Source organism: Protopterus annectens, chromosome 6.part0 (assembly GCF_019279795.1).
Source record: "Protopterus annectens isolate FY-2018-M chromosome 6.part0, PAN1.0, whole genome shotgun sequence".
Lineage (NCBI taxonomy): Eukaryota > Metazoa > Chordata > Ceratodontiformes > Protopteridae > Protopterus > Protopterus annectens.
Genome location: NC_056737.1, coordinates 843,567,118 through 843,594,265, shown reverse-complemented (window position 1 = coordinate 843,594,265; position 27,148 = coordinate 843,567,118). Strand labels below are relative to the sequence as shown.

The window sequence follows — 27,148 nt, the reverse complement described above, 5'->3', positions numbered from 1 at the left end:
GATGCAACAATTTTTTTTCACCCCTGCTTCTTCAAACCAAATGCTATTTTTCCCTCATCTTCAACTTCTTTTTCAAGGAGGCAATTTAAATGACAAGATGTAAAACGGACCTTTACAAAGCAAATGCAAGGAGGATCAAAAAGAAATGAAAATCCAATAAAAATCGAAATTGGCCTTCCCTGTCAGCATAACAATCCATCTTTTCAGATTCTTCCCCCTCCCACTCTGATAAACGTTTAAAGTCCTTCAGACTTCAGCTTCCATTTTTTGCATTAGATAGTTTTCAAAAAGATGCATTCTGGGAATTATCAAGCTGGAGTGCCCTTGGCAATTAAAATCCCTTCCTGTTTTCCAGGGGATTACCCTTGTCAGGGGAACCACACCTCTTTCTTTCCTTCCATCCTGCACTACATGCTCTCTCACAGAGGCATTAGACCTGTGCCCTCCTACCTCCTAAGCAAAGACTTTTATTTGAGGATTGTTCTAGTGCACAAGACAGAAGGCCTGTGCTAAATCTTAAATATCTGAACCTGTTTTGTCAAGGTTCTTTTGTTCAAAATGTTATCTCTTCAGTCTCATGTATATCTAATCTCCTCTCTAGTTTCATGGTAAAGATGGATCTAAAGGTGTTTCTTAAGATTTATTGGGTCTAGCTCAAATTATCAGTTATCTGTGTTATCCTTTGGTCTATGTATAGAACTAAGGGTATTCACAAATGCCTAGCTCCAGTCATTGCTCATTGTAGAATTGAAGACATTTGCATTTTTCTATACTTAAATGATTGTCTTATATTTTCAGATTTTTTTTCTTTCCAGCTGTCAAGAGTTTTTTCAGTTGTTCAGAAACTTCTACTCAGTCTAGGGTTCCAAACCAACCTGCAGATGTCTCCATCTAATCCCATCAAACAGAATGATTTTTTTCTAGGATGTTTGTTGCACTTGGCCCTAGGAATAGACTTTCTTTCTCCAGGAAAAGTAGACATGTTTCAGCAATTTTTTTCTTGTGTTTCTCCAGGTAAAACTACACATCTTCAAGGAAGTTACTCAGTGTACCTGAGATAATATGTGGCCCATGCTTGCCCTGGCCAGGCTACATATGAGGAAAATACACTGGTCATTCAGGACTCAGCATCTACGCCTTTGTTTTTTCTTTCAGATTCTTTGTTCTGGGATTTCTAAAGAGGGAGATTCTTTGATGAGTAGACCAGATCCCTGCCAGTTCAGGACTCCTACTCTCCTTTATGAACACCCTTAAATCTGTCATGGCAGAAGTTTCAGACCTGGCATGGGAAACAGTCTCAAAAGGTATAAAAGTGCAAGCTCTGTCTGTGGAATGCTGTAGACAGAAGCACATAAATCTCACAGATATGTTTGCAGTTATCTATGCTTTAAAGACCTTAAATATTTGCTGGTACCCAGGACCTTTGCTACTGTGCACAGGCAGTACCACAGTGATGTGGTACATAAACATCGACAGGGAAGTGCCAGAAGTTACGCTTTGTGCCGACAGGGTATGATAGTCTGGAAGGTAAAAATTGAGCTTAATTTGACTTTTCCAACTTCATACATCCCAACAGAGTAAAAAACTTTACTGCAAACTTGCTCAGTAGGACCAAGAATGACCTCCACGAATTGAAACTTCATTTTGAGGTCTTCAAAGAATCGAGCCATCCATGAGGAACACCTCAAGTAGATCTGTTTGCCTCCTTTCAGAACAAATGTCTTAAGAAATTGCGCACTGTGACTCTTTACAAACAGGCCTGGAAGGCAGATGCATTCTAATTCCCATGAACGGAAATGTTCCTATATGTTTTCCACCTTTTCGCTGATATCCAGGGTTCTTCTAAAGATTCAGAAGAACTACTCAGAAATTGTGGTGGTGATTCCCTTTTGGCCAAGACAACAGTGGTTCTCCCTCCATTTCAATCTACATAAGGGCAATTGCCACAAGCTTCCTCACAGATTGGATTTACTCACCCAATACAGAAAGAGTTTGAAACACCACAGTCTGCAAACTCTTCAACTAAGTTCCTGGTTGATATACTTTTTAAACCTTTTAGGCACTTTTAGCATTTTTACTAGTATTACTGCTGCAGTAGCCTAAGCTGCTTGAGTTATATCTTGCTAAAGATATAACAGATGGACAGCTTTCAAAGCTTTCAGGTTAGCTTCTATTCTTCCAAACAGTTAGCTCAAGCTGGCCTCTTTAAAAGGCAGGCTTGGGCAGCGGGCCCTTCAGAACTTTCATGACAACAGAGAGATGGAGGCTAAAGCTATGATTGAGCAATGCTTAGAATGTAACAATAAAAGCCCACACCCTGGCATAAAAAGCATGCAAAAATAAGGGCAATGGAGAGAGGTTGTGACTACCACAGCAGTGATCATTCAACCATGTACTGTTATGATAAGTTTACATTCACATCTGTACTGTTTTCTTTATAAGGATCACTGTAGCGGTAACCTAAGCTGTATGGGTAGATTGCCAAAGCTTAACATGACTAGGAGGAAGAAGAATTAGGGTCCAGCAGCCCCTGGAGAATGGTACTAGAAAAAGCCTCTCCTAGACCTGGAGAAGGACTCCAACTTCTGATGCTTTTTAAAAGTTTGCAGAGAGGGCCAAAAGTTAAAAACCCAGTTAAACTCAGTTAGTATATATGTTTTGGTCTGTATTTTTTGTTCCACAGACCCTGCACTTTTATTCATGTGGTCACTACTTTCAGTGCAAAGTGTGAGACACGTGCAGGATGAAGTTTATTCCTTTGGAGAGTTACTGGTTTGCTTAGTGCCATCATGTCCCGAATCCTGTTTTGGTTTCAGAGACAGTATGTCTGCCACCAGCACTGTTAGTAGTCATGCAGACTCTCAAAGAATCTCACACGTGTTCATGCAGAAAGAAGCAGAAGTTTCAGACTTTGTGCATGAACTGTACTTGAAGTGCCATGCAAGAGTTTCACAGAACATCAAAAAGTGTATGAAAAACAATAGCAATGATGACCAAGTAGCTGACATGATGTGTAAGACCACCATCCAGCTGTCACCCCATCAGATGTGCTGAACAAGAGATGCTTAAGTTATTTCTTTTTTTGGTAAAACAAATTAAGGTTACCAATGACTCAAGCTATGTGTTGCAAGTCTTATAATATACAATGATGTTAAGGCATCTGTCATTATGGCACTCATATTTCATATATTTGGTCAGAGTTTTAAGGAAATCCACTCCTTGGTTTAGCCTCTAATGTCTACAACTCTTGAAACAGTAAATATTTTCCATATGATTTTCAAAAGGTTCATTTTTGGCTCATGATGCATCCCCACAAAAAAATCATCAAGCCTGTTGTATTTTTGTCTCAGAAATACATATGAATAAAGACTTCCTTTACCACAAGAAATGATGGAAGTGTTTTAAGCATAGTACTTTCCATGTTGCACATCTCTGCAACTGTCCAGCTCAGTATTATCCAGATTAGGCAGATGTGCCATGCTAGCTAATTTTGTATTATGTGCATATATTGCTGGGGACAGTATATGAAACAGACTTATCAATATATACGCATGTGTGTGTGTGTGTGTGTGTGTGTGTGTGTGTGTGTGTGTGTGTGTGTGTGTGTCTGTGTGTGTATGTATATATATATATATATATATATATATATATATATATATATATATATATATATATATATATATATATATATATATATATATATATATATATATATATATATATATATATATATATATATATATATATATATATATATATATATATATATATATATATATATACACACACACACACACACACACACACACACACATACACATTTATATATAAACATATATGTATACACACACACACACACACACACACTTATATAAATAAATGTAAGAATGTTGACACATACGTGATCGACATAATAATGTCGGATATGTAAAAGGTTGACTGTCAAAAATGTAAGTGTGATGTTATACAGGTGATGGTGAGGTACTGCTACTAAACAGCAGTAAAGGAAAAACAGTTAGGGCCAAGTATTGTTGTGAATGTAACTCATTACTGATGCGATGTCTAAGTGTGCACCAACGGTTAGGTCCAAGTATTGTTGTGAATGTAACTCATTACCGTTGCGATGTCTAAGTGTGCACCAGCAGTTAAGTCCAAGTATTGTTGTGAATGTAACTCATTACCGATGCGATGTCTAAGTGTGCACCAGCAGTTAGGTCCAAATATTGTTGTGAATGTAACTCATTACTGATGCGATGTCTAAGTGTGCACCAACGGTTAGGTCCAAGTATTGTTGTGAATGTAACTCATTACCGACGCGATGTCTAAGTGTGCACCAACGGTTAGGTCCAAGTATTGTTGTGAATGTAAGTCATTACCGATGCGATGTCTAAGTGTGCACCAGCAGTACTCTCCTCATTTACCTGTTGTTTGTAAATAATTTGTAGTGTGGTATCTAAATGTGTGCCAGAAATGATTCCCCTTCTTTGGGTCATTTCTCTCTTTTTACAGCTTGGTTTAATCAAGGAGTTGGTATATATAAGTAGTGTGGGTGTAGAGGGAGCAGTCCACAATAGGGAGGGGGGTGTAGTGGGGCTTGCCCCCTGTAAAAACATAAAAATTAGCACTTTTAGGAACATACCATGATGGGAATGTCAGTCAATATTAAGCACTGTTGATTTGGTGCAGTGTCGATGTTTTCCTGTTGAGTTTATGTATGCCAATTTTCTTACTGTTAAATAACATTGGGTATATGTGTGTAGGTGTGTATATATACATTAATCCCCCCCACACACACACACACACACACACACTTACTTCATTTAAAACGTAAAATAAAATGGAAGCATTCATCTTCAGGTATGTAGTGATTTTTTCAACTGAAATATCCATTTATCCAAGGTATCACTATCATCATTTTCTAAACTGCATGTCTTGATAAAATAGTAGGAAACCAAGCAGGTTAGACCAGGATTCCCTATCCTAAACAAGAGTTCCACTTCTTTATTTAGGATCTTCAGACAGTCCCACTCAAGCTGAGAGACAGAATGTCTCCAACATGCCCTGGGTTTGCCCTAGTACCTCCTCCTAGTAAACCATGCCTGGAACACTTTCTGTGGAAGACCCCCAGAGGATATCTTTACTAGGTACCCAGACCACCTCACCTGACTACACTCTACATATAAGAATTGAAAGTATGCTCCACAGTCCTTCTAGATTCCAGACTTCTTCAATATATCATGGAGAGCGAGACCATCCGTCTTGAAAAGAAATCTCATTTCTATTGCCTACTACTGATTTAAATGTACAAGAAGACATAAATATGTTTTTCCGCATACATTAAACAAGTAAGGAATGTTTTCACTGTACCTGAAATGTGGGTTTTTGTGTTTTAGGACTCCAACAAGAAGCTTAAGTGCTTCACAATCATTTGTCTTGATTATTTCAGCAACATCCATCAAGTGGTCATTTGGCAAAATAGCCCCATCATTCTATACAATGCAAAAAGGAATGGTATTTATTGTAAGAAAAAGAAACCTCACATTTCACTTATAAAAATTTTGTGAAAGTGCAAATACATAAAATTCAGGTGACTAGGTAAACAAAATTGTTAATCGTACACTGCAATAATCAGTTCTTAAACCATCTTTATGAGGATTCACATACATATATACATGCATACATACATACATACATACATACATAAGTACAAACAAATATTTCAGGCTTGGGCAATAATATCCTTCTAGCCTACCAATATACTAACAGTCATCCCCATAGAAAGTGTCCAAGTTTTTCTTAAAAATAACTAAACTAATGTTTGCTTTAGCCTGGCACCATGATGCAGAGTGATAAAATCCTGACTTCGACTCAGGTGACCATAGGTCCATTAGGTGTCATAGCACTGTGGAGGAGTCAGGCAGGCAGTGAGTGGAGTAAAGTGCTGTGTCCTGCTGACCTCTTCCAGGGGGTGGGGTGTTAGTGAGTCCTTGGGGAGAAAACAGGGAAATGTGATTTCCCTTAAGGATATCAATGAAAACACTTCCCTTGCTTCAAACGATGGGGTGGGGCTGTTTGCTAGCAACATCCTTTGTGGAAATAAGGAATGACAAGCATGGACAGTCCATTGCATGCACCTCCTCAGCTGATTAGCCATGCATGCTGTCACTGAGACAAGAATAAAAAAATTAAAAAATCCCAATGATGGGGAGTAAATGAGTTGATTGGCATTGGAAGGGAGACTGATGGTCGAGTATCCGCATGGATAAAAAGTGCAAAAATAGTGCTTGCTTTAATATAATTAGACAGTCCTTTCCAGGCATCATTTATTCTGTCTGAGAATGAAAGGACATTTGGAAAATCTCTTATTCTCTACTGTTCTTTGATAACCCCAAGCATTCCCATCGAAGATGTTCCCAGGAAGAGAAAGTGTAAAAGGAGGCACTTGGGCTCTCCACAAAAGTGTCTGTCACAGAAGATATCAACTTTGATGAGGAGGAAGGGTCCCCAAGATCACCACCCAATGAATTTCATTTGGAGACATCCTAGAACTCCTAAACCAAAGGTGTGGTTAGTCCCCTGGCAACCATAACCAAGAGGAGTTAGTATTCCTGGAGGACTTTGGAGCTGGCCCATCTACCACCTGGGTGATCCTGCCCATGGATGACTTCATTGATTTGGTCTCTCGACAGGCTTGGAAAGAGTTTGATACCATAAAGCCTATCCCTAACAGACCAGATAGGATTCTGACACCATCAAAGGATAGAACATATTGGAACAAGGGAGTACCATTTGATGCCATGGTCACAGCAGAAGCCACAAAGAAGGAACTGGCAGAGCAAAATTCCTCTGTCCACCACGCCCCAACAGGGAGTCTAGGGTGCCGAACAGATTTGGGAAATGTGTCTATGCTTCGTTGACTTTTACCCTTTGATCACTGAATTATTTTGCACACTTCATGAGACTCCAGAGGGAGGATTTGATTAAGGAACTTGCCAATTCCCTCACTGGGACCATATCCTCTGAGGCAGAGAGCACTATTGCTTCATAGTTGGCCACCCTTCAGCAGTCCATTCTAAACTCGTCCATGAGGCTTATTTCCCACACAGCTAAAGGTACCTCACAGGACTCAGGTTCAGGCATTTCCATCAGAAGACACGTCTGGATGGGCTTTTGTGACTTTGCGGAACCCTTCAAATCTTCCTTCATCAATGCTCCTTTTGACGGAAGTTCCTTAAAAGTAAAATATACACTCTCTAGGTGTGTGCAGGAAGGAAAAAACCTGTATGTTGTGGATGTACATTTACTGACCCCTTAACAGATCTTTTCCAGGAACCATTGAGGTGGACAGAAATTGTGGTTCAAAAAAATCCCTAGGTCCCTTCCAAGATCCATGTGGAGACAGTTCCCCCAGGGGCATGGGTGAACACTTACAGAAGTTGTCATCCCTATGGCAGAGGTGATCCACATAACCAGGAATATAGAGAGATACCTTCTCTGACAGATCCTTTCAGTGCTCCTGAAAGGAGGCCTGACTGTCCATCTCTAGAGGCAGTCAGGAGTCTTTTATCCCTGCACCAGAGAGCCTGGCTAGAAATTACAAAAGATTCATGGGTGCAAAGGATAATATCCAGAGGTTATATAATACCATTTTCCCATCCACCCCTGCTACCAGTAAACAAAATCCTAGATGTTCCATCCAATCAGAGGGAAGCAGCAGCACTAGAAATAAACAAGCGGCTAGAAAAAAAAAAGAGTCATCCAAGATGTCCCTCAAACAAGAAAGAGTCCAGAACTTACTCAAGATTCTTTTTAGTGTCAAAGAAAACATGGGACTTGAGACCAGTTGTAAATTTCAGCAATCTAAATCAGTTGATTCAGTACATAAAGTTCCAGATGGTCATGGTTCAGTACATTCTGCCTTTTTTGCATAAGAACAATTGGATGTGTTTGCTAGATCTTCAGGTGTCTACTATCATATCAAAATGAGCAGGTGATCCAGGAGATATCTACACTTCCAATTGGGAGCCAGTCATTACCAGTTCAGAGCTCTGCCCTTTGGTTTCACCACAGCACCCAGAGTGTTTACCAAGTGTATGGCAGTAGTAGCTGCTCACTTGAGACTGCAGGGATTCTGGGTGTTTCCATATCTGGATGACTGGTTCATAACTGCTCCAACCAGGCATCATCTGATTCTAGCTCAAGACTATGTACACCCGTTATGTTCTCACCTGGGGATTTCATTAAATCACATCAAATCTCATCTCAAACAAACACAGATATTGGAATTCATCTGTGCCTTGCTTAATAGTCACTCAAACAGACTCTCGCCCCCTATCAAGAGTTCAAACTATTCAGTTCCAGATCAGAAAGATCATTCAGAGTTCTTCTCTTTCAGCTAAACTGATCCTCCAAGCTTTGTTATCCATGTCAGCAGCAATCATTCTGGTACTGTTGGCAAGGTACCATATGAGGATTCTACAGTGGACACTAGCAACTCAGTGGTCTATTCTCTATCAACTATTACCCAGTAATATCAAAATAACACAGGCTTGCAAAAATTATCTTCTATGGGAGTTTTTTGAGTCTGTCCATATAGGGCAAGTGTTTAATGCCTAGGATCTGCTTTGTAAGCTGTCATCCTAGCATTGCAGGCCTTTCAAGACACTCTCTAAAATTGACTGCATGGTTTCTCCACTTCTATTGATCACTAGGCAGCCAATGCTCTCCTCCCCATGTCCCTCACATTCTTTTATCATCCCATAAAGCTTCCACAAGGATAGTTTACAAAGTGAATGGAAAGGATTTGTCATTTGGGTGCAGAAAAACAATCTAATCTCTTTTCAGCACCAGTTCCTGAAGTTCTTGAATTTTTAACAACAATTTTCAATGAAGGTGCTAGCTTCTCCTGTAAAAGTACAACTAGCTGTCATTTCTAATTTTCATATAGAAGTAAATAACTCATCTTTAGCATACTACTCAGAAAGCATCCTGAGCTGTAATCAGGGCCCCATGAGGCTGTGTTCTTGGCCTTAGCAAGCACAGCTAGGATATGTTCTCTAGTTATTGTTGGAAGGGTTATGTTTGCAAGTATTTCTTGGGGGTGGCTGAGGGTTAGTAGGGGTAAAGTTGTAACTAAATTTGTCAGCCAACAGATTCGCTATATCACTGGGCTCAGTGAATGTAGGACCATTAATCACCAGTTCAGTACACCCTTGAGGTTACGGACATAGCTGAAGAAGATCTTATGGTTGTCTTTTGCCTGGGAGGCTAACTTAACCATGAAGGTCCCTGTATTTGACCTAATTAGCCCTCCTCATTGTGTGTTTAGTTTAATGAGAGAGTTCTTATTTTTATGGGAATTACACTTCCTGATTTTTGCTATAATATGTTTTCTTTTGTTGTATATCCTGTTTAATTTGAGATACATCCAGAGCATTTTGTTTTTGGAGTTAGTTATGGGCTTACTTCTGGTAGGTACAGTAGCCTTTATATAGCAGTTGAAATTGTTGTATACAGTTTTTGTGAACAATTCTGCATAGGCTACTGTGTTCTCTGGGTCTGGAGGAGAAGTGAATTTTGACAAATTATTGATTAATAAAAGGTAGTTTATTTTGGAATAGTTCCTAACTGCTACTGGGTGTACTGAATTGACTTTGAAACAAACAGCTTTATGGTCAGGCCTTACCAGGGAGGATGTGATACTGGGGGGGGGGTGCAGCTTTCTTCCACACTTGTGAGTATAAGGTGCAGTATGTTGAAGCCTCTAGTGGGTGTATGCATTAATTGGTCAATGGTGTTTGTATTTACAAAGTCTAAAAATCTCTGGGGCTGCAGATTTGTGGCTGTGTAATATTTCCAGTCTATAGAAGGGTAATTAAGGTCCCCCATGAGTAGGGTGTTCAGCTGGATGTTAAATGTTTCCAGTAGATCCATGTATGCACTGTATATTTGCTGGGACAAGGAGTGGATCTATAGCTAGCTAGGATATAATATGGGATTTTATCTAGGGTGATCTGCTTATAAAGAAACTGTAGTGTGCCATCTTGTTTAACCAACCTAAAGGTGTGCTTGTTATTGATGTATATCTAGACTGTTATACCTTTATTCCCTTAGAGTTCTACCTTTACTCCCTTTCTGTCCAGCTACTGGTGTAAAAGTGTGGAAGACACAAACTTTGCACTGCCATGGTACTCTCTTTGTCTTTAAACCATATCTCGGTAACTGCACAGATGTCTATATTCCCAAGAGTGAAGTGGGCTTAGAAGGAGTGTAGTTTTTTGTTTTAGGTTCCTAAGCAGTAAAACCAGAGGTTCACTTGCTATTGTCTTCTCTTGGGAGATACCCCGAATAGGACCTACAGCAGATGAACATAACAGAAAGCTAAGCTGCAAAAAGGACCTGAAGACGCTCTCACAAAAACTTCAACCAGACAGCTTAGTGAAGTCCCATACACCCTGCCCAATCAAAGACCAACAGGAATCATTGCCTCTCTGCTGCATTTCTCACAAGAAGTAAAGAAGTAGCACAAATCCCAAACTGGCTCCTAAGTAGCAATTTTTAGGCTTTCACATGCCTGTTAATCTCTATGAAGTTTCTCACCAAGAGCAAAACAGAACTATTTCCAAGCTGATTACTGTAAAGCAGTTCCTAGCTCTCTGGTGATTGCTAGACTAGTCCCAGATGTTACAGATTTTAAAAGTAAGATGGAAAAAGATATTTATATGCTAACTGTAGCAGTGTGTACTAAGTAAGTGGGATGGTATGAGCCGAAGGCAAACTCAGACATTAAGAGTCTAAGGGGAGGGTTTTCCCAGTTAGATCTTTCAATGTCCTGCAGAATGAGCAGATGCACCGAGAATGGGACAAGCTTCCAAAATCAAATTTACAGTAAGGGAAGACATTGCAAAAGGTACCAAGTTTAAAAGCACAACCAGAACTAGTTGGGTTAGATGGAAAATTTCAGTGCAATCACATATCAGCAGTAGTCTCACAGCAGTTGCAGCTAAATAAGAAATACTCTTTCTCAATTCCTCTCACCAATTAGCTACACATAGTTCTTTTCATTTCAGCAAATGGAAAATTATTTCTTTTTCTAAATGACTCTAGTGAAGAACTCTTAAAACATCAAGGAAAAAACTTTAAAGGAAAACAAAGTTTAAAATAAAACAAACTAAAATATAAGTGCAAAATAATTAAATAATGGAAGTATCCAAACCTTAAACAGAGAAAAACAATCCAAAATCTAGTGCAACTACACAGCAGCTGTAGTCTCACAGCACTAGCAGCTGTAGTCTCACAGCACTTGCAGCTAAATAGGAATGCAGTTAAATAAGAAATCCTTGTTTTTTTCAGCACCTCCCACTAATTAACTAAACTTAATTATTTTTCAGTTACTGAATGAAAATGATTTTTTAACTGTCCACAGCCAAGCACTTTTGAAACTCCAAGGAAAAAAACTTAAACAACATTTAAAATAAACTGTAATATAATGACTGCTGCAGCTGTTGTCTTCCAATCAAGAGCACCCCCACACACACACACACAGCCCCCCCCCCTCCCCCACACACACACACACAATCTAATATTGCACTAAAGGCCTTTCTTTAACTTGATGTCTTTCCATAAAACTGATCTTTTTATCAGCAGGTCCTATGGTTACCATCATGATACACAATAACTACCTCTTCAGCCACTTACCCTTGTTGTCACTTCAGCTATTGAAACCTTGAATAGTTTTCTTTTAGACTCCAAATTTCTGTTGTATTCAGCTATGTGGAAGAAGCCCTTCTAGACGTTGGAGGTAACATCCCACATTAAAGCATTAGCTAGGCATCCTCACTACACAGATGGGTTTGTCTACCTAGCCACTTCCCAGCTGTCTAGCTCAAATCACCATCAAGTAGTGATCAGTTTATAGCACAGCATTTATCTTGTTCTGAATGTTGAGGAGACATAGGTTCATAGGTGTGTACTAGGCTAATGGCCCTAGAGTCTTTGCAAGCCTAGCCCATAGGATAACCCAGGCATCGTGCCACCTGATCTTAGTTCCCAGTACATCTGTCGAGTAGAGCCACTGAAGTGATCCCCGGGGTGAATTTTCCATTTCCCATCCACTCATCAAGATTTCTCTTGAAGATGGCCAGTGAGGAGCTCTGCTTGACATGTATGGGAAGTCTATTCCATACCATAGGCAGTCTCTGGGTTATGAACCTGTCCCTCCAGCATGTTCTGTTGATTGTGGTAATGAGGTTGAGGTTTCTGGAGTGTGTGGTGCGGAGAGATTGGGATTTCTTTAGATGTATCATTTCTAACAGAGCTTGATCAGACATGGCTTTGAAAGTCAAGCAGGGAGCTCCTTTAAGTAGGCGATATGAGACAGAGAATAATTGGAGTTTTTTGAGTCTGTCCATATAGGGCAAGTGTTTAATGCCTAGGATCTGCTTTGTGAGGTACTTTTGCAGCCTTTCCGGTTGCTGCAGGTGTCTAGTGAGGTACATGCCAAATGGGGCATTGTACTCAATAATTGGCCTACTGAGGGAAGAGTAAGGGGAGACAATGACCTCTTTCTTCCTGGATGCAAAACCCTTAGAATGAGATGTGCTACATAGAAGGACTTTCTGACCACAGTGGCAATGTGATGGTCAAAAGAGAGGTTCCTGTCAACCTGTGTTCCTAGATCTCCTATAACTACTTCTATGTTCAGTGGACTACCATTTATGTGGTAATTCAGGGGAACTGGGTTTTTCCCAAGGGGGATGATGACATATTTTTTGGCATTGAGCTTAAGGCCATGGTTCTGACAACTGTCGTTGCTGTAGGATGTCAACATCACTTGGGGAGTTAATAATAGCTCCCAACTTGCAGTCATCTGTGAACTTTGTCAGCCAGAGTCCCTCCGTGTTGGCCTGGACTTCAGAGAAGTAAATACTAAACAGGAGAGGACCCAGGACCGAACCCTGCTGGACTCCACTCGTGACTGTTTGACACTCTGACTTGGAGTCAGCTACTTTCACACTGTGGGTTCTATCTGTGAGCTAGTTTGCAACACACCTAGTGATATAGGGGTTGATGCCTAGCTTAGTGAGTTTTTCTGTCATTCCTGAGAGGGGAATGGTATCAAAGGCCTTGGCCAGATCAAATGTAGGCTGTCTGAACCACCTTGCCTTCATCCAGAGCTCTAGTGACTGACTCAAAGAAGTCGACCAAGTTGAGCAGGCATGATCTACCCTTCACAAAACCAAACTGTGTAGGATCCACAGTTTGGAGATTCCCTGTATCCTTGTTTATTAGATCCATAATGATGCGTTCCATATCTTTGCATATCAGACTCGTCTGGCTAATGGGGCGATAGTTCCCGGGGTCTGTAGTCACTCCTCCCCTTGTGGAGATGGATGACTGTAGCAGTGCGCCATTCGTTAGCGACAAAGCCTGAGCTGAGGCTGTGATTGAACAGGGCACACAGGTGAGTTGCCAGTTCACTATGTAGTTCATGTAGAACACAGCCAGGGATATTGTCAGGTCCCATAGAAGCGGTATTCTTGGCCTTGGACAGTGCTGTTTTAACCTGTGCAGCAGTAATACTGGGTGTTTGGCAATCTACTGGTATTGTGATTGGTCCTTTGGGGGGGAGAGGGATAAAGTTGGCACTGAATCTGTCAGGCAGTATATTGTCAATATCTTTTGGCTCGGTATAGGAGGTACCATTGTGCAGTAGCTCAGAGCCAATCTGGGTATTGCCGTGGAGATTCTTTACATAACTATAGAAGGCCTTGTGGTTGTCTTTACTATCTGTTGCAATTCTGTTTTCATAGCTAGCTTTAGAGGATTTGATGAGGGATCTCAACCATTTGTTAATGCTGATAAGGGAGTTTTTCCAGTCTTGGGACTTCACTTTATTCCACATCAGTTTCCTTCTTTTGTTGTAAAATTTGTTTATGGTAAGGGACCACTAGATTGGCTTCCTTTTTTTTGAGGAGCATGTCTTGGTTCTATTGGGTATGGCGAGATCCATGCATTTGTGTACATGTTCATACAGTGCATTGTTGTATGATTCGGTGGTCATGCAACTATTCTGCATTTGCATTAGTGCCGTGAAGTTAGCCACCTCTGTTTTTAGGAGCCCAAAGTTAGCTTTGGAGAAGCTTTTCATGGTGATTACCTTTGTGGGGGGTGGGAGGGATGTGGATTTCCAAGGTAATTAGTTTATGGTCAGATCTAACCAGGGAGGAGTTGACTATTGGTGTAGAGCAAAGGTCGCCCATGTTAGTAATGACCAAGTCAAGGATGTTGCTACCTCTAGTGAGGGTAATTATGAGCTGGTCCAGGGCATTGGAATTAATGAATTCCAGAAAGCGCTGGGCAAGTATACTGGTACACGAGTAGTTTTCCCAGTTAATGGAGGGGTAGTTGAAGTCGCCCCATATGAGAGTGTTAGGTTGGACCCTAATATTCTCCAGGGTGCTTAGGAACGTAGAGAGTGAGTCTTGGGACATGGTTGGGGACCTATAGCAGGCTATAACCTGAATTGCTGTCTTACCCAATGTTAACTGCACCTGAGTGGTGTTTTTGGAGTTTTCTGCACCTGAAGTATCTCAGATGTATTATGTTGGGCTACCAGTCTGGAGGTGTGCGCATCCTTTACGAATATGGAAACACCACTGCCTTTGAAGCTTCGGTCCAAGTTCTGGGGCCAAAAGGTGTGGAATGAGTTATAGCCTGGTAATGCAGGGGTGCTTTCTGCTGCCTTGAACCAGGTCTCTGTTACAGCACAAATGTCGATGTTCTCCATTTTAAGGAGTGCTTTGAGCGAGTGCATTTTGAGATTTAGACTTCTAGTGTTGAGCAGCATAACCCTCCAACTACATTTGTTTGTAGCTGTTATGGTGGTAATTTGGTCTTTGGAACACCGACTAAAAAAGGCACTATAGGAGTGGCAAGATCCTTGGCCAGTATCCAGAAGGCCAGGGGTGACAGATGCAGGCCATCTCTGGCAAAGCATTGAGGTCTGTCAATCATGTCATCCCAGGCAGACAGATACTGGATCCCCTTAAAATGACACCAGAAACTTAGCAAATTGTTGAAATCAATCATGTTCTGCTTGTACTGTGGTATATTTCTGTGTGATGGTAGGATGCTGCTCAGGGCTAGGCTCATACCAACCTGGGCTACATAATCTGAGAGCTCCTCCATGTCTCTTTTCATGTAGTCCAGGGAGGTACATCTTAGGTCATTCACACCCACATGTACAATGACAACGTCATATTTGTACCTGCTGTTCAGGGACCTGAGTGTGTGCATTACGTGGTGGATCCACCATGAATGAGTAAATTAAGGACCTTAGATTGATTTAGCAACACGTTTTACTAGAAATCAAGTAAATATTGAATATTATGAGGCTTTTTTCTAGCAAACGAATGTATGCTTAGTAGCAATTCTGTATCTGGTCTTCATGTCTCCATTGAAACTATCTGATAAAGAGAAATCGACTGTCTGGTTCTCATGTCTCCATGGAGACAGTCTGATAATGAGACACTGGCTGTCTGGTTCTCATGTCCTCTGGAGACAATCTGATAAAGAGAAATTGTTTACAGTTTGGTGGAGAGTGATTGGCTGGGGAAAAAAAGAGAAACTGACTAGGAGATAATGTTCACTGAAAGCATTCAGGGGTTTTCTATGCATAGAGAGCTATAAAGATATGACAAAACCAGTTAGCACTACACATCTTAGTATAGAAAACCTTTCTTTTAGTTTAACTCAAGTCTATGAGTGTGGCTGTCAGTTTGGGACATTTGTTCCTATTAGGAGGGTAAAGCTTCAGTACTTGAAGATGTACATAGTTTTTTGTGTTATTATTAAATTAATAGGTTTTAGGGGGTATTGGGGGGTTGTTAGTTTATTTGTTTGAGGGCTTTCAATAAAACAAAAGGTTTTGTAAGATGTGACATGGGCTCAAATGGATATGACAAGAAACAACTATGTAAAAGTTCAACCTGCCAAACAGAGTATGCATGCAACACAAAAACTAGAACTAGATATTTAAAAAAAGTGTTATATATTAAAGGTGGGAATAATAACTTTTTAATACAATGATGCTTTCTGTAATGTATTTAAATGTCAATGGTCTCACAGATAAATACAAAAAGAAGGAATAGTGAAATATATAAAAATGCAGAGTACACATAGCTATGTTACAGGAGACACACACTGAAATAATTGAATTTGTGAATTTCAGCTGCCTGTCACATGTCAGGATCCGCCACATAATCCATGCACTCAAGTCACTCCACAACAAGTATAAATATGACTCTGTCATTGTCCATGTTGGAGTGAATGACTTGAGACATACCTCCCTGGACTACATGAAAAGAGACATGGAAGAGCTCTCAGATAATGTGGCCCAGGCAGGTATGACCCCAGCCCTGAGTAGCATCCTGCCTTCACACAGAATGATACTAAAGTATAAGGATGGAAATGATTGACTTCAACAATTGTCTAAGCTTTGGTGTCATTCAAAGGGGATCCAGTATCTGTCTGCCTGGGATGACATGATCGACAGACCACAATGCTTTGCCAGAGATGGTCTGCACCTGTTGCCCCTGGGATTCAGGTTACTGGCTAAGGCTCTTGCCACCCCTATAGTGCCTTTTTTTAGACAAAGTTCAAAGGACAAAACCACCACCATAACAGGTACAAGCATGCAAAATCTGTAAGCAATGCTACTCAATGCTAGAAGTCTAAACCTCAAAATGCACTCTCTTGAGGCACTCCTAAAAATGGAGAACATTGATATCTGTGCAAAAACTGAGACTGGTTCAAGGCTCCAGAGAGCACCCCTGCAATACCAGGCTACAACTCTTACCACACTTTTTGGCCACCAAACCAGAACTGAAACACTAAAGGTGGAGGAGTGTCCATATTCACCAAGAATATTCACAACACCAGGCTAGTTGCCCAGCACAATGCATCTGAAATTCTCCAGGTGCAACTAACACTAGGTAAGACTGCAATCCAAATTGTAGCTTGCTACAGATCCCCCACCATGCCCCAAGATTCTCACTACACCTTTCTAAACATACTGGAAAATATTAAGATGCAACCAAACACCCTAATACTGGGTGATTTCAACTACCCTGCCATTAAATGAGAAAACTACTTGTGTACCAACACCTTTGCCCAACGGTTCTTGGAATTCATAAATTCCAAAGACCTGGATCAACTAATCCTCAGTCCCACCAGGGGTTCCAATATCCTAGACATGGTCATTACCAACATGGGAAATCGATGCTCCACACCTATTCACCCCCTCGTTGGTCAGGTCTGACCATAAGCTAATCATCCTTGACATCCACATCCCACCCCCACCCCCCAGTAAGGAAACCTCCGTAAAAAACTTCTCCAAAGCCAACTTCCTGCTACTCAAGTCACAAGTGACAAATGTCATGACATCCATGCAGACGGGAACTGAAAGTTTGACTGCTGAATCCTGCACTAAGGCACTGTATGAGCATTATATTTAGAACCACTGGCAAAGAGAACAAGGGATTCAGAAATTCAAGGATACAATTGGTATGGTAGTCAAGAAAAGCTGGGTCTATTTGCAGATTATATTATTGTATACCTGACAAAACCAGAAAGAGACATTACAATGTTGTGGAACATTTTGAGACAGTTTAAAATCTTTTCAGGATACAAAATTAATGAAGCTAAAACAAAGGCAATAGCAGTAAATTATGTACTCACATATGAATTGGTTCAGCAATATTTATATTTATAGGGACATGATAAAATTAAGTATTTAGGAATATGGATTAAAATTATTCTGGTGTGGCAGCTAAGGATATGTGGGAAGAGACTAAACAAAAGATAATAGAAAAACTAAGAAAATGGAAGCTTTTTTATATGGGTATGGATAGTAAGACACAAGCAGTTAAATTGTTTTTAGTCCCATAAGTCTTATACACAAGTCAGGCGTATTTTTGTCAACCAGAAGAGAAGTTGTGGATAGCAATTAATAAAGAGCTGAAGGATATTATCTGGGAGGGCAAGAGTCAGGTGGAATAAACTGATTCTTCCAGTAGAACAGGGTGGACTGGGATTACCTGATTTAAAGTGGTATTTCAGAGCTACACAGTTAAGGCTCCTATACATAGCACAAATAGAAAGCTATAATTCAAAGTAGAAAGGTATGATGATGAAATGGGGGAGGCTCAAGAAACAAGGAGAGATTGGAATTTTGGATGCAGGCCTTTAAGGAAAATAACAACAATCATCCAGAATATTATATCTATAATGTAGCAGAAAGCATCCTAAGAACTAAGCCAACACACGAATGGAGAAAGAAGATTCTGCCAATAGGGATGACTGCAATTAGGGATACAGACAATAAGCAAGAGGGGGGTGGAATTTATTGGAGAAAACTGGCAAAGGAACCGAGGTATTGGAAACAAATAACTAGAGAGGGAAAAATGATAGAATGGGAAGATGTCAAGAAGTTATTTGGCTACAGGTTAAAGATTGCCTTTCCTATTAAGGATTGTTATCAGAGTATAGGCAAAGAGAAAGAAATGGGGGGGGGGTCCTAAATGACAGACCAACACTGGAAGAGGTTTTAGTATAATCTAGAACAGAAGTTGCCATTAAAAAAAGGAATAATTATTACAGAAAATAAAATATTGCATGATAACTATAAGAATCTATCAGACTAGCTTAGAAAGGATTGGGGAGAGAGATTGGATAAGCAATTCACAAAGACACAATGGGAGGATATATGTAAGTCTTCCAGATATGGAACTATATGGATTTTTCCTTGGAAATGTTTACATAGAAATTTTTATACCCCAAGTAGACTCCAGATAATGTTTCCTCAGGTAGACAGAAAATGTTGGAGGTGTGATGGGGGAGAAAGAGGTACTTGGGAACATATTTTCTGGGAGTGCGTTGAGTTGGCAGACATTAAGAATTCCCTGCAGGATGCACTGTCAGAGTTGCTGGTTGGGTAGATTGATGTGACAAGGGAGATGATTTTTCTGAGCTATCATACAGGATCGGGATTACCTAGACATGGTAAGGCCTTGCTGTGTCTAATTATGGTGGCTGCCAAAAAAGCAATTACTAGAAAATGGAAATCAAAATCTAAACCAACTATACTAGAAGAAGTGAATATAGTAACAGAGATAAAACAAAAGGAACTGAGATCATTAGAAAAGGGTAGGAGCAAATTACATAGGAAAAATGGGAGTTGTGGAAACAATACATACAGGTGAGGAATGAGGTTTAAAAGAAGGCAACACTTAAATGAGCTATGTAATGTTTGACTGAAAATGATTGGGTAGATCAGAAGTGATGTATAATGTTTGCAACTGGGAGTGTGTTGGTATGGCATGTGATGTAAAATGCTGGAAACTAGGATTGTGTTCCTATGGTTTGTTTCCATTGATATAATTGTATGATTGCCTATGTCTTGGTGATGGTTTAATTAAGATGTTTCTTGTTTAATAAAAAAAGGGGGCAGGAACTGAATAATTTATGTAATGTTGCTTAGGTTATACAACATATAGCAATATATGTTCATAGGTTCATAGGAGTGTACTAGGCTAATGGCCCTGGAGCCTTTACAAGCCTAGCCCAAAGGATTCCCTGGCAACATGCCACCCGACATTATTTCCCAGTGCCTCTGTCCAGCAGGGCCACTGAAATGATCCCCAGGGTGAACTTTCTATTTCCCATCCACTCGTCACGATTTCTCTTGAAGAGGGCCAGTGAGGTGCTCTGCTTGACGTTTAAGGGAAGTCTATTCCAGAGCATGGGCAGTCTCTGGGTTAGGAACCTGTCCCTCCAGCAAGTTTTGTTGATTGTGGTAATGAGGTTGAGATCTCTGGTGCATGTGGTACGGAGGGATTGGGATTTCTTTAGCTGTAGCATATCTAGCAGTGCTGGATCTGACATGGCTTTGTAGGTCAAGCAGAGATTGCCTCTAAGTAGGCAATATGATACTGAGAAAAGTTGGATCTTTTTTAGTCTTTCCACATAGGCAAAGTGTTTAAGGCCGAGGATCCTCTTAGTGAAGTATTTTTGTGGTCTTTCTAGTGGTTGCATATGTTTAATGAGGTACATGTCAAATCATTGTACTCAACAATTGGTCTAATGAGGGAAGAGAGACAATGACCTCTTTCTTCCTGGATGCAAAACCCTTTGTAATGAGATGTGCCACATAGAAGGATTTTCTGACCACAGTTGCAATGTGATTGTCAAAGGAGACTCCGTTATCCACATGTGTTCCCAGATCTCTTATAACACCTTTGGTGTTCAGTGGACTACCATTAATGTGGTAGTTTATGGGTACCATGTTCTTCCCAAAGGGAATGACAATGCATTTTTTGGCACTGATCTTAAGGCCATGGTTCTGACACCAGTCACTGGTCTCCATGAGGCCTTTCTGTAGAATCTCAACATCATTTGGGGAGCTAATAATGGCTCCCAGTTTGCAGTCGTCTGTGAACTTGGTCAGCCAGAGTCCCTTGGTTTTGGCCTGGACTTCAGAAAAGCAGATGTCCAAACAGGAGAGGACCCAGGACCGATCCCTGTGGGACTCCACTCGTAACTAGTCAGTAGTCTCACTTGGAATCCACTATTTTGACAGTGTGAGTTCTGTCAGTAAGCCAGTTTGCAACCCACCTTGTGACATAGGGGTTGATGCCTACTTTATTGAGTATATATATGACTCCTGAGTGAGGAACTGTATTGAAGGCCTTGGCCAGATTGAGGTAGGCTGTGTGAACTACCTTGCCTTCATCCACAGTTCTGGTGACAGACTTGAAGAAGTCTACCAGGTTGAGCAGACATGATCTATCCTTAACAAATCCAAATTGTGTGAGGTCTAGAGTCTGGAGATTCCCTATGTCCTTATTTATTAGGTCAGTGATGATGCCCTCCATAGCCTTACATACCAGACTCGTCAGGCTAATGGGGCAGTAGTTCCCAGGATCCATAGTCACACCCCCTTTGTGAAGTGGGATGACTGTAGTAGTGTGCCATTCGGTGGGGACAAAGCCTGAAATGAGGCTGTGATTGAACAGGGTACTCAGGTGTGGTGCCAGTTCATTTTACAATTCATGTAGAACACAGCTAGGGATATTGTCAGATCCCACGGAAGCTGTATTCTTGGCCTTGGACAGTGCGATTTTAACCTGTACAGCTGTAATACTGGGTACTAGGCATTCCTCAGGTATTGTGATTGACCCTTTAGGAGGTGGGGGGGGGGTAAAGTTGGCACTGAATCTGTCGGCCAGTATATTGGCAAAGTCTGTTGGCTCAGTATAGAAGTTACCATTGTGTAGTAGCTCTGAGCAGATCTGAGCATTGCCTTATAGATTTTTGAAATAACTGTAGAAGGCCTTGTGGTTGTCTTTAGTACCTGCTGCAATTTTTTTTTCGTAGCTAGCTTTAGAGGATTTGACGAGGAATCTTAGCTTTTTGTTGAGGCTGACAAGGGAGTTTTTCCAGTCTTGGGACTTCGCCTTGTTCTGCAACAGTTTCTTCCTTCTGTTGTAGAGTTTGTTTATGGTAGGGAACCACCAGATTGGCTTCCTTTTTTGGAGGAGAGTGCCTTGGTTCTATTGAGAATGGCCCATTCCATGCATTTGTGTACGTGTTTGTACAGTGCATTGGAGTATGATTCAGCATTCCTGCATTTATTCTCCATTTGCATGGGCATTGTGAAGTTAGCCATCTCAGTTTTTAGAAGCTCAAAGTTGTCTTTGGAAAAGTTTTTTATGGTGCTTACCTTTGCGGGGGGTGTGGGTGGGATGTGGATATCCATGGTGACTAACTTGTGGTCAGATCTGACCAGGGAGGAGTTGACAATTGGTGTGGAGCAACGGTCACCCATATTAGTAATAACCAGGTTGAGGATGTTGCTACCCCTAGTGGGGGTAAGAATGAGCTGGTCCAGGGCACTGGAATTGATGAATTCCAGGAAACGTTGAGCAAGTGTGTTGGTACTTGAGTAGTTTTCCCAGTTAATGGAGGGGTAGTTAAAGTCACCCAGTATGAGTGTGTTGGGTTGAACCTTAATATTTTCCAGGGTGTTTAGGAATGTGGAGTGGGAGTCTTGTGACATGGTGGGGGATCTATAGCAGGCAACAACCTGGATTGCAGTCTTACCCACTGTTAGTTGTACCTGGAGTATCACTGATGCATTATGTTGGGCTACTAGCCTGGAGGTGTGCATATCTTTTATAAATATGGAGATACCACCACCTTTAGGGCTTCTGTCCATGTTTTGGGGCCGAAAGGTGTGGTATGAGTTATAGTCTGGTAGCACAGGAGTGCTTTCAGGTGCCTTGAACCAGGTCTCCATTACTGCACAAATGTCAATGTTCTCCATTTTAAGGAGTGCTTCAAACGAGTGCATTTTGAGATTTAGACTTCTGGAGTTGAGTAACATAACCCTCAGATTACATTTGCTTGTAGCTGTTACTGTGGTATTTTGGTCTTCTGGACATTGCCTAAAAAAGGCACTATATGGGTTGCAAGGGCCTTGGCCAGTATACGGAATCCCAGGAGCGACAGATGCAGGCTATCTCTGGAAAAGCATCGAGGTCTGTCGATCATGTCATCACGGGAAGACAGATACTGGATCCCCTTAGAATGACACCAGAAACTTAGCCAATTGTTGAAGTCAATCATTTTTTGTTTGACTGTGGCATCATTCTAGGTGACGGTAAGATGCTACTCAGGGCTAGGGTCATACCCTCCTGGGCTACAAGATCCGAGAGCTCCTCCATGTCTCTTTTCATGTAGTCCAGGGAGGTGCATCTCAGGTCATTCACACCAACATAGACAATGGCCTAGTCATATCTGTACCTGTTGTGGAGTGACCTGAGTGTGTGCATTATGTGGCGTATCCTGGCTCCCGACAGGCAGCTGACTGTTACCTTCTCCTTATTCAACCTAGTGAGTGGGACATCAGTGTGCCTTACTACTGGGAAAGAAAATTGCTTGGCTGCCTCCGTTACTTTGTCATTTTCCTCACTGTGGTGTGATCTCGAAGTTGGTATATTTAAGTATTTATTTATTTTTTTTTTTGTGGAACAGCGATTTTTTTTCCCCTGGGGAAAAAAATCGCTGTTCCGAGTGTTCAGGATTATAAGCTTTCGCTTACATGGGGTCGATAAATCAGCATTTGCTTTTTTAAGCATTTGCTGATTTAATATAGACCATCTATATATATATATATATATATATATATATATATATATATATATATATATGTGTGTGTGTGTGTGTGTATATAAATATATATATATATATATATATATATATATATATATATATATATATAGATAGATAGATAGATATGGATATATATATAGATATGTACTGTTATGTTTTTGGCCATTTTGCTGTTTTATGCAGTTTATTTTGTTGTATGTCCCAAGCTGAACCTGAAAATGGACCTGAGAAATCGGTGTTCTGCCCCAGTTAACAAACTAAAACAATCTATTTGCCAGTGACAAAATTGTCACCTTCCCCATATTTCTGTGAGAAGGTTATGGCAGACTGGATGTCTCCTATTACATTTCTCAATAAAACTGAGGCAGTCTTGTGATTGGCAGTCAAAGCTGCAAGCAAACAGAAAACAACACCATCAATCAGATGCAAAGAATATTTGAAGTGTGAGGAAGATTCTTCTACCCAAAAAAAGTGTGGGGAAAATTCCTCAACCCACACACTTATTCTACACATACATATTTATTTACTTATTTATTTATTTATTTGTTTACATTTGTTAACTGGGTAGTGTCCGACTGGGCCAGAAGCCCATTTTCAGTGGAGACCCAGGGAGAAATGCTCCTCAAAGACAAAAATAAATGCAAAGTACAATTAGTAAGATCAAGAAAATATACATTAACTAAAATAACTAAGACATTGTATTCATAGCACAAAGCATAGAGAATAAAAAGTACTGATCTATGTATAACTGGGTAATTCACACTTCCAGAGACTAAAATATAAAATATAAAAATCCAAGAAAATATGTTAGCAAAAATTGACTAATAATGAAAGGAATTGTTTAGTGACTATACAATGGCATAATACAGAGAATGCTTGACACAATTATATGGATTAAGCTAACAGTGCTTGTACCAAAAGTTTAAAAGTGTGTGTGTGTGTGTGTGTGTGTGTGTGTGTGTGTGTGTGTGTGTGTGTGTGTGTGTGTGTGTGTGTGTGTGTGTGTGCGTGTGAGTGTGTGTGTATATGTATCTACACACACCAGTTCTGAGGGTGCTGCATCTTCGAAACAAAAATCCCTGGGATGCCACAACCGTGACCTCCAAGAACAAAATCCAGTAATCACACAGTAATAATCAAACAAATGACTGTCGATCATTAGTTTGCTGTTAATAAAGCTGTCACTCCTCTGAATGAAATTTGATAGGGTCTCCATCTTTAAAGTTAACTGTGTTTAAACCCAAGTGCTTTATTATGTGCATTCTTTGCCAGAATGACATGAACCCCAATCTTCAGTATGGTCTCAGGTCAAAATTGACTATGTGTAAGTAGAGCTGTTTCTTTTTATGACTTATACCCAAATCCTTTTTTTTCTGAGGAAGATGCCTGAGTCACGCTTATGCAATTGGGTGGAAAGAAGGCAACCAATGGACCAGAGGGTATTTATTATTAAAATTATTTTAATGCCCAAATTATCACATCTACCCATTACTACAGAGGCACATAGTACATAATGAACGGTGGTACCAAGAGTACTCATGATTTTGCCAGGTGCTGGTGCATCACAGGGTGGGGGTGCTTCATGGCTGAATCCAAGTACAATGGAAGTATTCAATTCCCAGCTATGGGTTTATATGTAATTGGAAGAAAGTTGCAGGAGTTGGCTTTCTGGTTACTTAAAAACAATATTATGTACTAAAAGCCGAACAAAATTTGTATTTTTGGTGTCCTGAAAAAGAGGTTGTCAGACTTTAACTGAACATGAGGTTATTCTTCACTGGTTGTTAGGCTTGGGGTGGGGTCTACAAAAGTGAGACAGTAAGGAGGTGCCCCTTAATTCGATCAATTTTAAAAGATGTGCCAGTGAGCCATACTGTCTCATTGAGTGCCCTTAACAGGTTATTTGAGAGAACATTTCCATTTACATTAGATGTTTAAAATCATTGCCTCCTTCACTGTTATCTAGTTCCTCTTTGTTAAGGCAAATACCTGAATAGTTCTGCATTTGTCTTGTCTACACCCCCCATCTGAGTTGTTTGGAGGACCAGTACTGGAGCTATCTGGAGGAGGTGCTGGAAGATTTGCCTCACATCTTTGGTTCTGGATCAATGAATACCTACGTTTAGGGAGAAATTGAGCAGATATTATGGGAAATGTGGGAATTTTAGTGAGCTCTGTCTGTTGCAGAAAAGCTTTTTTGGGACTCACGTACCCTTAGATATTCATATGTTTTAAACTCAGTTGTTTTTTTAGTCACCCAAAATTGTGTTTTTTGTAGAACAGCAAGTGTGTGGGTAATCAAATAAATTTATCTAGTTGACAGTTTTCTTGATGCAGGATTTTTGAGATATGCCATTTTTATAATTTGGTCCTAGATTATCATGTTTTTATTAATGCTAATGCCTCACTACATCCCTTCTAACCCTCCTGTTTCCCTCTGTATATGTACTGTTCGATCGTATTGTATATAGCAGTAAAATGTAACTGGTAGTCTGTCTCCATGTTAAAGAGGGATGAAACCCTTACTGTGAACCTAGGAGGGATGAAACCCTTACTGTGAACCCAGCAGGGATGAAACCCTTATTGTGAACCCAGGAGGGATGAAACCCTTACTGTGAACCCAGGAGGAATGAAACCCTTACTGTGAACCCAGGAGGGATGACACCCTTACTGTGAACCCAGGAGGGATGAAACCCTTACTGTGAACCCAGGTGGGATGAAACCCTTACTGTGGACCCAGGAGGGATGAAACCCTTACTGTGAACCCAGGTGACTGGGGTTTGAATAATGGCCTTGTCACTGGAAGAGCTAGGCAGTGAGGGGGAGGAGTGAAGGGGCATGGCCTGGTTTCCTATTCTGAGAGAGGGGAGGGGAGGATTGTGGGCATTAAAGGAGTGCATATGGAAGTGGAATTGCAATGGAGAAAGTTTGGGAAACCACTTGCTGTTGTTTGTCGGAAGGGGGCAGGGGTGATTACTGACAATGTTCCTTGTGGAAGTGAGGGAAGACCAGTGCAGTCAACTATTGCATGCCCCCTTCTGCTAAATGCCTGCAGAGAAGCACTAAGAAATAAGTGAAAAACATTCAAATGACCCCTAATTACTGTCTGAATGATAGCCACCTCCAAGTCAACCATTGATTTAATGATGTGAAACAAATAGGCTTATTGGCCTGGATGAAGTTGATCATCAATAAACAGTGCAGGTAAAGAGTGCAAAAACTGCAGCTGGTACTTTCCAATCTCCCAGGCAAGCTCTAGATCCTTCTCCACCATTGAAGTGATACTTCATGTCCTAAGACCAAGATTTCATTGATAAGGTGAATGGTTACAATACTGAGGGGGCAGCAGATTTATTAACTGATCTAGAATAGATTCTCTGGTGTCCTTTGGCATAAACATGTATATTTTAAGTCCTATCATTTCATTGTGGAAAATAGGCAGGAGGTTTCAGACGATTTATCTTTGACTCAGAAATCCTTTTTGGCATAAGTGATAGCTACTAGAGAAAGGAATGGCTCCATGATGTAGAGGGAGAGAGCCCTGACTGCATCCCAGGTGACCCATGTTGTATTAATAGGCTTGGTCCCTGACAGGTTAGCCAGGAGGAAGGGGACTGAGCAGCATTTTGTTGGCACACCTGTCTGAGAGGCAGGTGAGGGATCCTTCACTCACATATAACCCTTGTCAGAGATCAGGTACTCTAGCCCTGCAATAAAAGTATAGGAACACACTGAGAGTTCAACTATGTTATAGTTTTGCATAGATGTGTCATAGCACTCAAGGCATAAGGCAGAGCTATGAGTAAGACATCAACAAAAAGTGCCTTCCACTGCAGTCAGGACAGCGCTGTACTGGGTTGTCCTTCTGTAGCTGCTCCATGAAATGTATCCTTAGATATTCCCTACTTAGCACAAT

General features: G+C 40.7%; 1 protein-coding gene across 1 annotated transcript in view; it reads right to left on the bottom strand.

Annotated features, from left to right (window-relative positions):
• Window positions 1–27,148, bottom strand: part of LOC122804078 (tumor necrosis factor alpha-induced protein 2-like) — a 284,869-nt gene that overhangs the window by 37,080 nt on the left and 220,641 nt on the right. The window contains exon 6 of the mRNA XM_044073737.1: window positions 5,368–5,489. Coding sequence (XP_043929672.1) covers window positions 5,368–5,489 — 122 coding nt within the window. The remainder of the gene's footprint in view (window positions 1–5,367; window positions 5,490–27,148) is intronic.